Source organism: Sturnus vulgaris, chromosome Z (assembly GCF_052056855.1).
Source record: "Sturnus vulgaris isolate bStuVul1 chromosome Z, bStuVul1.hap1, whole genome shotgun sequence".
In the NCBI taxonomy this organism is placed as follows: domain Eukaryota; kingdom Metazoa; phylum Chordata; class Aves; order Passeriformes; family Sturnidae; genus Sturnus; species Sturnus vulgaris.
The window spans coordinates 47751064-47764770 of NC_142283.1; the positions used below are offsets into that span (position 1 = coordinate 47751064).

General features: G+C 35.6%; 1 protein-coding gene across 1 annotated transcript in view; it reads right to left on the minus strand.

The window, feature by feature from the left end:
• Positions 1-13707, minus strand: part of DENND4C (DENN domain containing 4C) — a 78013-nt gene that overhangs the window by 53192 nt on the left and 11114 nt on the right. The window contains exon 2 of the mRNA XM_014871109.2: positions 5129-5456. Within this exon, the coding sequence (XP_014726595.2) occupies positions 5129-5439 (311 nt within the window). The 5' untranslated portion in view covers positions 5440-5456. The remainder of the gene's footprint in view (positions 1-5128; positions 5457-13707) is intronic.

The window sequence follows — 13707 nt, forward strand, 5'->3', positions numbered from 1 at the left end:
TATAGTTGAATGTACTCCTAAAAAACAGAATATACCTTACATGGCTGTACAGCAACATTTGTATGGTGTATGGTTTTTTTTTTTCGTTTTGCAAGATCACTAACTTAGATCATCATATTCTTAGCAAAAAATGATAGATCCTTTACAGCTTCACAGTAGCTAAATAAGCTATAACATTTCTTTACCTAACAAAAAGCTGTTAGAAAGTCGCCGTGAGAAAAAATGTGGAAGTCAAAACATACACCTGAACATTTTTAATGCACAGATGCCATTACAGGGCAAGCTTTATCTCCCATTTCATATCCAAATAAGAAATAGCTCCATTTGCTTGGTTCTCTGAAGTATGTTCAGAGTATTTCTCACCTTCAAATGAGTTTTTATCGTAACAAGACTTAGGATAAAGGTACCACCTTAAACCTTTGTACTTTGTCATCTCCAGCTTCTCACTCATAGTTCCTCACAATGTTAAAATAAAAAACAACCAAGCAATACATATTTGCTGTCCCAAAATACCTTTGGTTAAATGTCTGACAGACTAGTAGCAACCATGTATTTGAAAACTTCAGAAAGTGTCTAAGCTAAACTAAGAGTCCTTTAATATCCAACAATCCTCAGAACTTAAAAAAAATATGACTGAACTTCCAAAATTACTTAAGGAACTGGAATACACAAATATTACTGCTTATTATGATTCAACAGAAAAAACACATATCTTGTCATAGTACTGATGACAGACATGAATTACAGTCATAGAACACTAAAACAACAAAGAAATCTCACGAGTTGGGACTATATTGATGTAGCTACTAGGCTGCCAATTTAACTAGTTCCTGGAGGACAATAATAATCAACAATGGTTTCAGTTGTAAAGACTCTGACCATCAGACTTGGTACATTGAACTAACGTGTACTCTCAGGTGCAAAACCAGCGTAATACCTGCATTTCCAAGTTGCAACATTAGTGTTAATATACTACCTACTGATTCCAGGTATGTATATAGAAAGTACATGGAATTGAACTACTTCTAACCTAAGTAATGTTCTGGAAGAACATATATTTTTTTCCTTTTTATTGGGTTACCTCCTCCATAAAGTTAAAAAACCTCAAACAAAACAACCCACACAACTACAATGGCAGCAGCTCTCAGGCCACATTCATTGTGCATAAGGAGTTTACATGAACTCTTCACATCACTGTCTTACATTGATCAGAAGAAAATACTAACAGAGCAGTCTCCAAGAAAAGTTTCAGTCCAGTTTTGATTTCAGTTTCATGTGTTTTAAATAAAAAAAAATTATAAATTTATTCCAGAAACATTTGTCAGCTCTCAGCTTATGAGAAGGAACACAACATTAATCAGACTGTTCCAGCAGTCCAATTGAGTAAGTTTACAAGTATTCTAAGAAAAATACTTAAAGTGTTCAAGACTTTATCAGTGGGGTGACCTCTCACCAAAAGAAAAAAGAAAATGAAAGCAACACGCACCTCTAAATGTACACTAGAGAAGTATGATTAAACCCACACCACTTCCTAACCTCATGCATAGTTCTGAACTTACAGTATGATGCTGTATCTGCAAGCAAACAGAAGAAAGCCATCACCCATGAATCACTCAAATTAAACAATGGTTTTAATGATTCAGAGAAAACATTCAGAAGTGATGCAGGAAAAACTGAACATGACACCCTGTATATACAATGCCCTCCCTGACAGACTGTTTACTTCTACTTGTTTCAACTTCCAAGTGCCTGCCTTTGATTAATTAGTACTGATCACAGTTGGACTTGTTTCCTGCCTTTTCACATTTATAGTTTGGTCACATCCTAAGTACACATTATTTGCTACATTATTCTATCAATGTCAATACAGTTTCATTTCAAGCAAAATGTAAACCAGTTTCCTGTAGTGTTAGGTCCTTTGCAAGAAAGACCTAAAGAATCTTAACATCACATTGTAAGACTGTTTGACGTTGTGCGTGGAAGTTCTGTCATGCCCAGTTTTACTGATTTAAAAGTAAACTTCAATGCATCAGGTAACAGAGTTTAGAAAGAAGAAACAACGTTGTGGCTGTTGAGCTACAAACACCAAACCACAGAAAACTTTACTTCTGGAAAACCATTTCAAAACAGTCAGATTTTTGTGAATTGCATTTGTCTAAGACTGTTATCTGTTTCTCTAGGTCCAAACACAACTCTATCTCTCACAGTTCTTAGGCAAAATATGCCTTTATAACTCCTCTTCCTCTCTCATTTTGCAAGTATTGAATAATAAAGGAACTTACATAAATATTGTGAGGTCAGAGAAGTGGTGGATCAAGCAAAGGGAAAAGACTGATAGACTGATTTATCTTTTATTTCTACTCCTATCTCTAGTATTATTTTTCTTAACAAACAAATTATTAGTTTCATCATTATTACCCTACACTGTTCTAAACACCCAGCTGGAGTTGTCACAGTGATGAGATTAAGGAATAATTGAAGATGTTGGCTGCTAAGAACATCTTCCAGTTTCTATTACCCTTCTTGAAATTTGAGTTCATTTTCTTTTTTGAAATACATCTCTAATGAAGAGGATAATTTATTCAATAGATATGCCTGCAGACATTTTCAGAAATCAGGCATATAGAATCATGATTCTTAGCACAGAAACCCTAAGCAAGCAAAAGCCTCCCATACCACTTAAAAATATATTTAAAAAATCAGAATTTCTTTACTTATATAATGCAAGTTACCTAACTTTTGCATTACTTGGTATTACAAGAACCTCTGCTTCAGACAAGAAGTCTGATATTCTTTCTTTTCTATACTAAGTTTTACAAATCGCAAAACCACTTGTACTTTAAAAAAACGTTTTTTGTCATGTTTTTCTTCCATGCAAGAAAGATGAGCTGGAGCTTCAACTGATTCCTAACTGAAGTGTAAAACGAAGAGGTAAGGTTTTGTTTGAAAGTCTCACTGCACTTAAACCAAACCAGATCTCAAATCTCAGTTCTTGTCTGTTTCTGGAACATCAGCAAAAAAACTAGTGAGGAAAGCAACAGAATGGCAGTAACTGAATTACTTCACAGACATACAAGTTTAAGATACTAAATTTTACAGCTACATGTAGGAAAAGGATCTTAAAGATCTTTTATCCTAGGAACGAACCTTTATTTTTCCAACTAATATTCTTTCCAACTAATGAATCTGACTAATCCTGGGAAATGTAACATCCAGAGGCAATGGCACATGGCCTAATTATATGCAAGTAAGTAACTGCAGGAATTCACTCTAGCAACAGATACTTCAATTCAACAAGCAGTGGACAAATAGATAGGAATGAGGATGGAGGGCACAGAAACACCAAACACAAGGACAGTGGCAGGCAAACAGCAGAGCATATCCCTATCTCCCTCTTCACCAAACAGCATTTGTTTAACTACTTTCCCTAAAAATAACACTGAAAGAAATACACAGACAGACACAAACATTCATAAAGAATCACCTGAGTGTTCTGACTATGACATAACTCAATTTCATACGTGATACATACACTAATAACCCTGACCTAAGAGTACACATTTCAACCTTTCAAGGGATATACTCTTCCTGTACATATTGAGTTCACTCAGCGTAACAGACAGGCTCTAATGTGAAGTATTATTTCATATTGGTTCTTTAATAAAATAATATAAAACAGCATAAATTAGCCTTCAGACTGTACATGCATCTTTTGCCTGAACTCTACTTTCATCTAAACACAATGGAATTCACTGGAAAAAAAAAAGAGGAAAAAAGATTGCTCTAACCATCTCTTGCAAAGCGGGAGAAACAGCAGGGGGAGAATATGCGTCATTGCTCAGAGAGAAAAGGCTGCCATGATGTGTTAGGTGTGACACCCTAACTAGATCTGTCTATAGCAAAATACAGAATAAATAAAATTTTCCAAATGCCATCATCTTAGTTAACTACTTGCCTATTTTACAAAATCTCCCCAAGCATTCAAGCTCCTAAGGTCATGGGAGACACAAAACAAATATGCTATCCACGTTGCTTTCTTAAAGACACATGCTGATTTTTCAGGAATTCCTTTGAGGAAACAGTCCCTGTAGAAATTCTTTCTTCTATAAGAACTTAATGAAGTTTAACAAATCAGTCAAAATATAACTTCACACTGTACTGTCTCTTCTTGCAGTGCCAGTCACACACATGGGGAAAGATTATGTTAAAAATCACAGTTTCACTTAATGATATTAGAGGATCTGGGTTACAGAACTAAATTGAATTCACTGCACTGAAGACTCTTGGAATGCAGGTTAGATGATCAAGATGAACGGAGGTTAGAATGTACCAGATTAATTATACAACTTGAACTATAACCCTTAAGACTGAACTATCTTGCCATGAAGCTGCTTTCATTACTCAGATTTCACTATTAGTGTCCCCCTGACTGGATGCTGTTAGTGTGTAAGAACACAAATTATAAGTCAAAAATAGGGTATGTAGGCTTCATGTCCAAGTATTTAAGCTTATAAATGAAAATAACTAGAAGTATTACAGCACATATATATAGATGCATGATTTTTACTCCCTACTATTTATTTAATAACTAAATCAGGGAGAAAAATGAACATTCTTTATTTTGCCATCATTGTAACAGCACCACACAACCAGGCTCTATTTTCTTTCTCATTATATCCTCAGTAGTTCGACAAAGTCCTTATACATTTTTGATTTGTATTTTAAAGTGAATACCACAAAGTGATAATCTTTGACTTCTGAAGTAATTTTCAGAGTAAGCATGTTAATGTTTCTCGATTTGGACTACATATTTTCTATAAATTAATTCCGTGTTATTCCATCATCTTTCATAAAACTGCACCAGAGAACTTAATTTCTCATATTTTATCAGTTTCATCTCTCTCTCCCATCTTTTAAACTTAAACATTATCATTAATTTTAAAAAGACAAGCTCACTAGAAGACTGACACTTTGTTCAACATATTCCATACAGAAACATACAATAAGCAATCAATAAGATTCAAACAGGACTTTTTAAGAAGTTTCTCACATCTGTTTTCTCATCATCTATGAGGAGTAAGATTTTATTATTATTGAAGGAGGAACTGAACTGCAATAGAAATCTCACCCGATGTCAGTAAGAGGTGGTTTGTCCCGGCCTCTCTTGTAGCAAAGAAAAAGTTCAGGACTCTTTAGACTTCCATAGTTTAAGTTGGCTTGGAGGGCTGTAGGGGTGGCCTCAACACAGGTATATCCCTCTGGGACAGTTTCACCAGCTGATTTAATTATCACAGCAATGTCAGTAATTGGAGCTTTGGGACCAGTTGACTTTGTTTCATGTCGGCTGATTTCTTGGTCCAGGAGGGTTGCCGTGTCTGTATCAGTGAGCCCTGCCACTACAAAATAGTCAGCCACTCGTGGACCTTTATCTTCAATCATTGTTATGTCAGTACTTCCTGGGGAAAAGAATGAGAGAAATCAAACATTCTGCTTTCAAACTCAAACTCTTATCTCAACAACTATGAGGATTTCGAATTTTTGAAAAAAATTTTTGCATATAAAAACATTCTTATATACAGAGTTCATGAAAATTCTATGGAAATTGCAAAACAAAACCTTGACTTTTACTGCACAAAAAAGATACTGAAAGATACTGAGGTAATCAGATTTCAGTTCTAGCACCACAGCAGTAATGTTTTAGCACAAGGAAGTTTAAGTGAGATATAGGATAACTCAAAGCTCTTAACACAGGAGTTACAAAGAAAATTGTGTTATCTATGAGACTGCCCAAGCTCTTCACATGCTATACGCTGATGTAGGTATTCCAATATAAAAGCATCCATATTTTTCTGCCATTGTTTGTGAACAATTTGACCACAGAATCACGTTTTGGTTTGGGTTTTTTTTCAACAGAGAAAATACAATTGCAAGTACAGACTCACCACTTCATCTTCTGCATAATTCATCCATTTTGTTTTATAACATAGACCTAACAGTGCAGTCTTGAGATACTCAGCTGGCAACTGTAACATCTGGAAGTCATTTACAAAAATCACACGTCCAAACCCACATTTCATCAGCTGATCAGACAGTACACATCACTGCTCAGCTGCACATTCCAGATCTGGAAGAAGCTGTTCTCCCAACACCACTGATGTTCACTAAGTATATAATGTTAAAGCAGCGAAACTTAAGTTTCTATTAAGAACAAACCTAATTGACAGCCTATGCTCAAGTACCTCAAGTACCCAAATCTCATTAAAACTTGTATTTTTACAAAATGAGTAAGATATATTTAACCAGTAGCAGTCAAGCAATTAGCCTGAATACTGTTATACCTCTTCAGGAAGCTAAGTACGTAATTCTAGATCTCCTTATTTCCATTACTAGATTTCTGGGAATCCCATATAAAAAGTTGATGAGCAATGGAAGCCTGGTTCCCATCTCTGAAAACAAGACTGCCACGGTCCCGTCTACCAAGGCACTGGTGGTTCATGGGTATTACCACCAATATAATTAGTGCACCAATATTGAGAAGTTCCTTGTATTTAGAATGTCTCTAAGTCTGGTAACTACAGAAACACTGGCCTCTGCAGAAAGAAAGGTGGTTTGGTGAAGGGAGTTATAATCTTGTTCCCTACAACGTGATTTATGCTCCTGTTCTTATCCTGATCTTTCTTACTGACATTTTATTCAGAAGATATTTTTGATCTTCACAGACACAAGACTTCTTAGATTTTTGATAAGCGTACTAAATACTCATCTGAGGCAAAAATTAGTTATCTGTCCTGCATACTTAATAAGAAATTTTAGCATAAGATTATGCAACTTGGGTGCCACACACTATATTGCAAGCTACTGTAGCATGAGATCAAAGTAGGGAGGGGAAGGGAAATAACTCCTTGTAAATTTGTTGTACCTCTATATTCCGATTACAGTTTTTATTTTCTTACACTGAAATAACAACTTTCCAAGTCCCTTCAAACATGAAAGGAGATATACCTGCACTCTTTAAAATATTTTTCCATAATACTTTTCACACTGTCACTACAATGTTCTCTAAACACTTTGGCTAACAGCTTTGTAGGACAATCCATGTACAGACATCGAAAAGTTTCCCCTCTTGCAAAGGAGAAAGACATGGGACAGTTATTTACGTGACTGGATTTATGCCTAGAACATGTGGACACCATATCAACAGGAACAATAAAAGGTTTAGTCAACTGGTCAGGTTGTAATTTCCTTGTTCTTCAGGTGCCTAAGTCTCTTGAAGAACAAGGAAATTACCCTACAGCCATAGCTACCTGTGAAGCTTCTAAGACCCTGAGGTACAAAGCTTGCCTCAGTTTACTTTTACTGTCATAAAAAGCACAAAATTAGCAATAAAGAGCCTTACAGCTAAGCAAGTCTGCAAGAAATGCAGTGAGAGTGGCTTCAACTTCATCTCTAAAAACCGGTCTTCAGCTAAAATGTCCCTTCTCACACTGCCACTGCTCGTTTCCACCTTCGCTTCTGACCGGAACTATAGTTTGTGCAACCACATAATGAACTGGAACAAGAAATTACTCTGGCTGAATGCTAACCTGGCAGAGACTTAGTGTTTAACCAGAGCAGTTCTCCAGCGACTGCCTGTGTCAGCACAAAAGCAGTAACAGTATGACCCTTTCAGCAGCAGCATTGACTTACACCGGATTAATCATAAAACTGCAAAGTCTAAAATGTTTCAGTTTGCCTCTCAGATGCTTGGAATTGTTGGAAGGAAAGAAGGAGGAAATCATTCACTCTCTGCTTCTCTTAAAAGAAAGTCCTGAGCTAGAATACATTGCAATCTGTAAAATACCATTTGAATTGAAATCAAATTACTGGAAAAAGGTGATAAAAATAGCAAAATGGTTGGCATTCTATAGTTTTTGGTTTTTTTTAACTCAAAACCTTTTTTAAATGTTCCAGCCTTTGATTAACTGGGTCACATTCACACAGCTCAGTATCAAGTTCTCTCAATGCAACATTAAAATCATGGCCTACATTTACTTCTAGCGCCAGAACAAAGAAAAAACCAAACAGTAACAATAACAGCATACGTCAAAAACCTCACAAGAGTTCATATTTTTAATCACAGCTCAAGTTCCTGGAATTGCACTAATGTTATCCGCAAATGTGCTTTACAGGGAGAACTTAGTTTTCCTGGGAAAAGAGAGGGAGGAAAATTTAAAAGCACCTGAAAAAGTAAATACTAAGATTTGGAAAATTAGAATGCAAATGAAGAAAATCCATTGCTAAATTTTAATCAGTGGGTATCAATAAAACTGTAGCATTTAGTTGCTAAGGAGCATACACTTGTATCTTCTTGCGTACATTACACTTTCCTCTTAGCCACGGCTATGTTATACATGATAGAAACTCTGTGTAATATGTGGCAGGGAAAAGTCAGTCACCAGACAATTCAGCTGAGATACTTGGCACAAAAATTTTGCATATCAGCACAACATTTAGTGAGTTTTTCAAAATGTTCTGAGTCTCTCAAAACAGTTCCTTTTCCACAACGATAAGTAAGGTTTCAAACAAGCACAAGTCAGCTCTTCAGGAATTCATTCTCCAGGTTCAGAAAGACTTAAAGAAACAGGATCACTGAAAAGAGACCTGAAAGTAATAGCTCTTAATTAAGCCATGGTGATCTTCACTAACGCAACAGTTTCAGAAGCATAAATAGACAAAGAATTAGCAGATAGCCACCAATACAAATAGAAACAGCAGAATTCATCAAGTCCAAGAATACTCTGCCTTCTGAACTGCAGAGAAAAAAAACCCCATAGGATCTGAGGGGAACAAGATGAATCCACTGCCATTTTCCATTATTTTTGTGATGACTCACACAAGAACAAGTATGAACACTGTTCCTCTTAATAGACAAGGGAACATTCTTTTAAGAGCCCATCTATTACAAGTTTTATCAAAGCAACTTTTCCCAAGAAGAATTTCAAAAGCTACTATCCTCTGTCCATGTTCTGTGAGCACAGTTCTGTATATCAAAAGACTAAGAGAAAACTCAACATTTAGAAAATTTTGCGATTTCTATTGTAATACACAATAGTGTGTTTCCTTGCAGGAAAAAACCTAAACACACAAAAAAAATCTAAAATTAGAAACTACTATCTTCATGTTGGATAATGGCAATGCAGGATGTACTGAATAAAAAGTCAACATACAAGTTCCATAAAAGATCTTGCTTTTGAAATCTTCAAAGATACTTCATTTTAAGCCAAATAAACGGAAAACAAAAATTGGGAATTCTATTTTAAGAACATAAGCAATACCGTTTGAGGAATTACAGACCCCAATGTCCATATGGACCCACATGGGTTATGAGAAACTATTTAAGTGACGTTAGTTTTCCAATTCATTCATAGTCCACAACAGGAAAGTTTGCTGTGAGAAGTTTGGAAATTTCTTTTTTTTTAAATAAAGGAAGGGGGAAAAAAGAAAAATGTATACAGAATAAAAGAGGCACTTTTAACTCTCCCCCACGTTTTTCTAAAAGGAATTCACATGGGCAGTAATTAAGTTTTGTAGATGAAAAACAAAACCAACCAGCAGAGACCACATTTTAAGGCACTTAGTACATCTAGCCTAAGACGAGATTTGTTTAGCAAAAAATACACAGCAGTGAAGAAAATAACATCTTTTCAATGCTAAATGCCAGAAACATGACAAAGTGTTTTCTCCCACAGTTCACTTAAGGTTGGCTGCTTTAAGAACATAATGTCTTTCTCAAAATCAAAATGCAATTTTATAATTCTTTATAAAGTTCTAGCATAAATATAGTTCAGTTGCTATTATCTTTACAAAGGTCACTGACCTTTCTTAAGGAGATGTTTCACAGGGAAACTGCCCTTGCTAAAAGGATTCCATTTTTATCAAAATAGTTTTCATAATTTTTGAAAAAAATTACTACATTAGAAATTGTTTCAGTTACTTTACTAGTCTCTAAAGCTCCAGTTAGATTCTAAAAATGTGTTAAGTGTCAAATTAGCCTCTAAAATTAGGCATAAGTCTACAAAAAAAATGGTACAGTCAAATTCATTTTTGACAAGAGTCCTAAAGAAAAGGAAGCATAAGCTTTGCAAAACTGCATAGAGAAGCAACAAAGGGAAAGGGTTTATTACAAACACCAATCTCATAATTTGCATACGAATACTAACACCTTTAACTAACAAGAAGTTTTGGAAAACTGTATTTATATACTCACTCTAGAGTAAGAATAAGACCCGGTTTCAGAAATAGCTGTTTTTAAGGCTTATGTGTAGGTAAATCCTTGAGTATTATTTACTCCTTTCAGCTCGGGGAAAGAAGTGTCACAAGTGCTGTTATCTCAATGCACAAAACCAACAAAATAAACTTACATCTAGAGTGTGTATGGATATCAAGGGTTATTTTTTTCAGTTCACTCCTAACTGGAGTGCTACCCTGATGTGTTCTCAAGAAAAACCAGCACAAGGCTCAGGAGGCCAACTAGCATAGCTTTACTCAGAAAAATCAAGGTGATCTTCAGTCTTATATTTCCACTTCAGAAAGCATGTTACTACCTGAAAAAGTAGTAATGGCTGTAAGTGATTAACGGCTAATGCAACATTGTAATTTATTAAACTTGCATCTTCTTTCACATACTGACATTAGCCACAAACTGCAATGTGTGGAAACCACTACTTATAAAGTACTTGGCATATGGAGGCCTCTAACATGCATACACAGGTGACTGAAGAACTAAGAAAGACGAGTTCTTCCCTTCATAACTGGAAATATTTTTGTAACCAGACTGCACAGGAAATGAGTATTATTCCAGACTGAAGAGTAACTTCAGCACTTTTTGTTCACTGGGGTTGAAGCATCTATTTTATAAACAGCCTCCACAGTCAGAATTTTAAGCAAGGTAGATGTTAAAAATAACTCAGGACTTCTGAATAAATCTTTAACTTAGCAAGTGGTATTAGCAGCAAAGAAGTTAAAAAAATGTACATGCACTCTGCTCTGACATTTAATTTTAAAATGAACTGACCTAAAGATCACTGAAAACACTGAATTTACTATGTTAATTTAAGAGAGAAAGACATTACTGGATAGATAGAAAACAGCGCATTAGGAAGCAATTTACGAGACTTGGAAAACTTATTGGCTACCATCTGAGTTAGAAAGAAGCATTAGTATGTTTCTCAAGCACTGCCCTAAACAAAAAATTATACAACACAATGACTAACTACCACAGGCACCTCATGCCTCAATACAGAAATTCAGCTATGTGACCAAGTCTTTACAGAGTCAATCTCTCTTCCAATTAATTAACCAGAAGAGAAAAAGGGTATACAGATTCTGAAAATATAGAAAGTTTCCCCAGTGTTCTAAAGAAGGGAGATATCGCATTCTTTATTCATACAGACCATTGTTTATCTTGCACTGAGATTAAATAGCACTATTTGTGAAGGAATGGGAAGAACAATATATTTTCCCTTTGTATAAAATAATCTTTATTGATGCTAGCGAAATCTTTATTTTGTAACAAAACAACCAGTGCAGAATTTCTTTTAATTAGTGAATTTGGAAGTGTGCCTTAAAACACATAAAAAGTATTATATAGTATGCATATACACCTTGGACAGGCACATTAAGTAACAAATAAGAGATACTTCTTGAGATAAAACAGCACTAGCTATCTGTTAAAGCTGAAAAGAGAAAAAAATTATAAGAAGATTTGTAATTACGCTTAAATATCTGTTTGAAGAAGTTAAATCACTGTCATACCCAGTAAAGAGATACAGCTGGGCTGCACTAAGCCTTTAGCTTGTCACTCTTTCTTTTGCACACATTTCAAATACCAGATTCACAAAATGATTTGGGCTGGGAGCAGAGTGACCTTATACATCATCTAGTTTCAACCTCCCTGCCATGGGCAGGGAGGCCTCCCATTAGACCAAGCTACTCACAGCCCCATCCAACATGGCATCGAACACTTCCAAAGATATGGCATCCACAGTCTGGATATCCTGATTCTCGGGTAAGCTGTGCCTCACCACCCTCATAGTGTCTTACGTAAAATCCAAACTTTTCATTAAGTTTAGAATTGCTGCCTCTTATTCTGTGACCTACAGGTCTTGGCAAAAAAGCTTCCATGTAGTATTTCACAACAATGGTAAAGATAACAGCACGACAAAGCTGTTGGCAAGAAATATATGATGAAAAATGATCAAAAAAGACAGATTTTTGTAGAATCAGGTGATCCTAAATCCGAACAATGAAGTTTAATTACATGGGGCAAAAGAAAGTAGAACCTGAAGGCCTGAACATAGGAAGTTTGATCAGCAGTGAGGACTTAGACACTAAAAAATTTTGTTTCTAAGACTGCTCATAAATATCAAATGCTAAAGGGCTGTGTTACCGGATATAGTGATTAGTATTAATACTATGACTACAGTTTTTTTAAACATCACATTAGTGAAATACAGCAACAATAGTGATTCCTTTGGCTTCTTTTTTTAACTCCTTCCTAGCTGCATTCCACAGCAACAGAAAGAGCACAGTGAAGGTGCTTCTCAATGTAAACTGTAGTCAGTAAATATGCATGATTATTCTTATTCTAGTTGCCTCCATTTTTGTCTCTGTTTAACTAGATTTCAAGATTGGGAAATTGATAGTTGAAATCACTCTGAAATGCAGTAAGGAATGCAACTATAGACTAAACCTGGCAATAAAAACTTTATATACTGTTTGGTGGGCCTTTTTTCCTAGACACGAGAAACAGTTACAATTCTAACACACTCATGCACCCACACAGGCTTAAATGTACACAGCAAGTGCAAACAGTCCCCACTATTCTTTAACAACCAGAACGTACAACAGCTGGCACTCCAGTTGCTTGTCTGTTTCAGAATAGCTTTCACTGCTACTGCTCACATCGCTGTGCTTGTCCATATCACACTCACTTTTAAGCAAACCCATTTCTACTCAGATAAGTGTGAGACTCCAGCTTATACATTTCACTTTCACAGCAGTAATCAGAGCTTGCAAGCATGTTCCAGATAATTTAAAATTATGACAGAATGGAACATTATAAACTAGACTATCCCACAAAGTTAAGTGAGTTCAGGAGCAGTTAGTGAGCAAGGAAGTTATCAAACACTTAAAATGGCACTTGCAGCACACAGAGAAGTCACATGGACATATCTATATGTAAGTTCTCTCAAGCACATTTTACAATCTGTAAGAAGATAACGTGCATCCGTATACACACCTTAACAAAACACAAGGTAAGGCAGCATTATTTCCAGCATACCATCACCACTGAACAGGATTAAAATAGGGAAAAAAAAAAGCAACCCACAAATTTTTAGCCAGTTAGTTGCAAGAGAAAGAAATTACTAGAAATGTTTTTAAAGACCTTATTTTTTGGACTGTGGATCAGATGATAATGAAAATTATTAAATAAGCAATAGTTATAGTCACTTGACTAAATTACATGAATATTAGAAAAACTAGAATTGCAAAACTAACTTCTGAGATGCACTGCCCACCTTCCACCTGTCTTAACACAACCAGCTGTGGAACAGGAATAGCTGGATGTCACCAGCATTTTGGTCTGAACATGCAAATATGCAAATACAGGACAGTTCCTTCCTAGCAGTTTTCAAGTAAACATTTGGGAATATTGTAATTGCACAA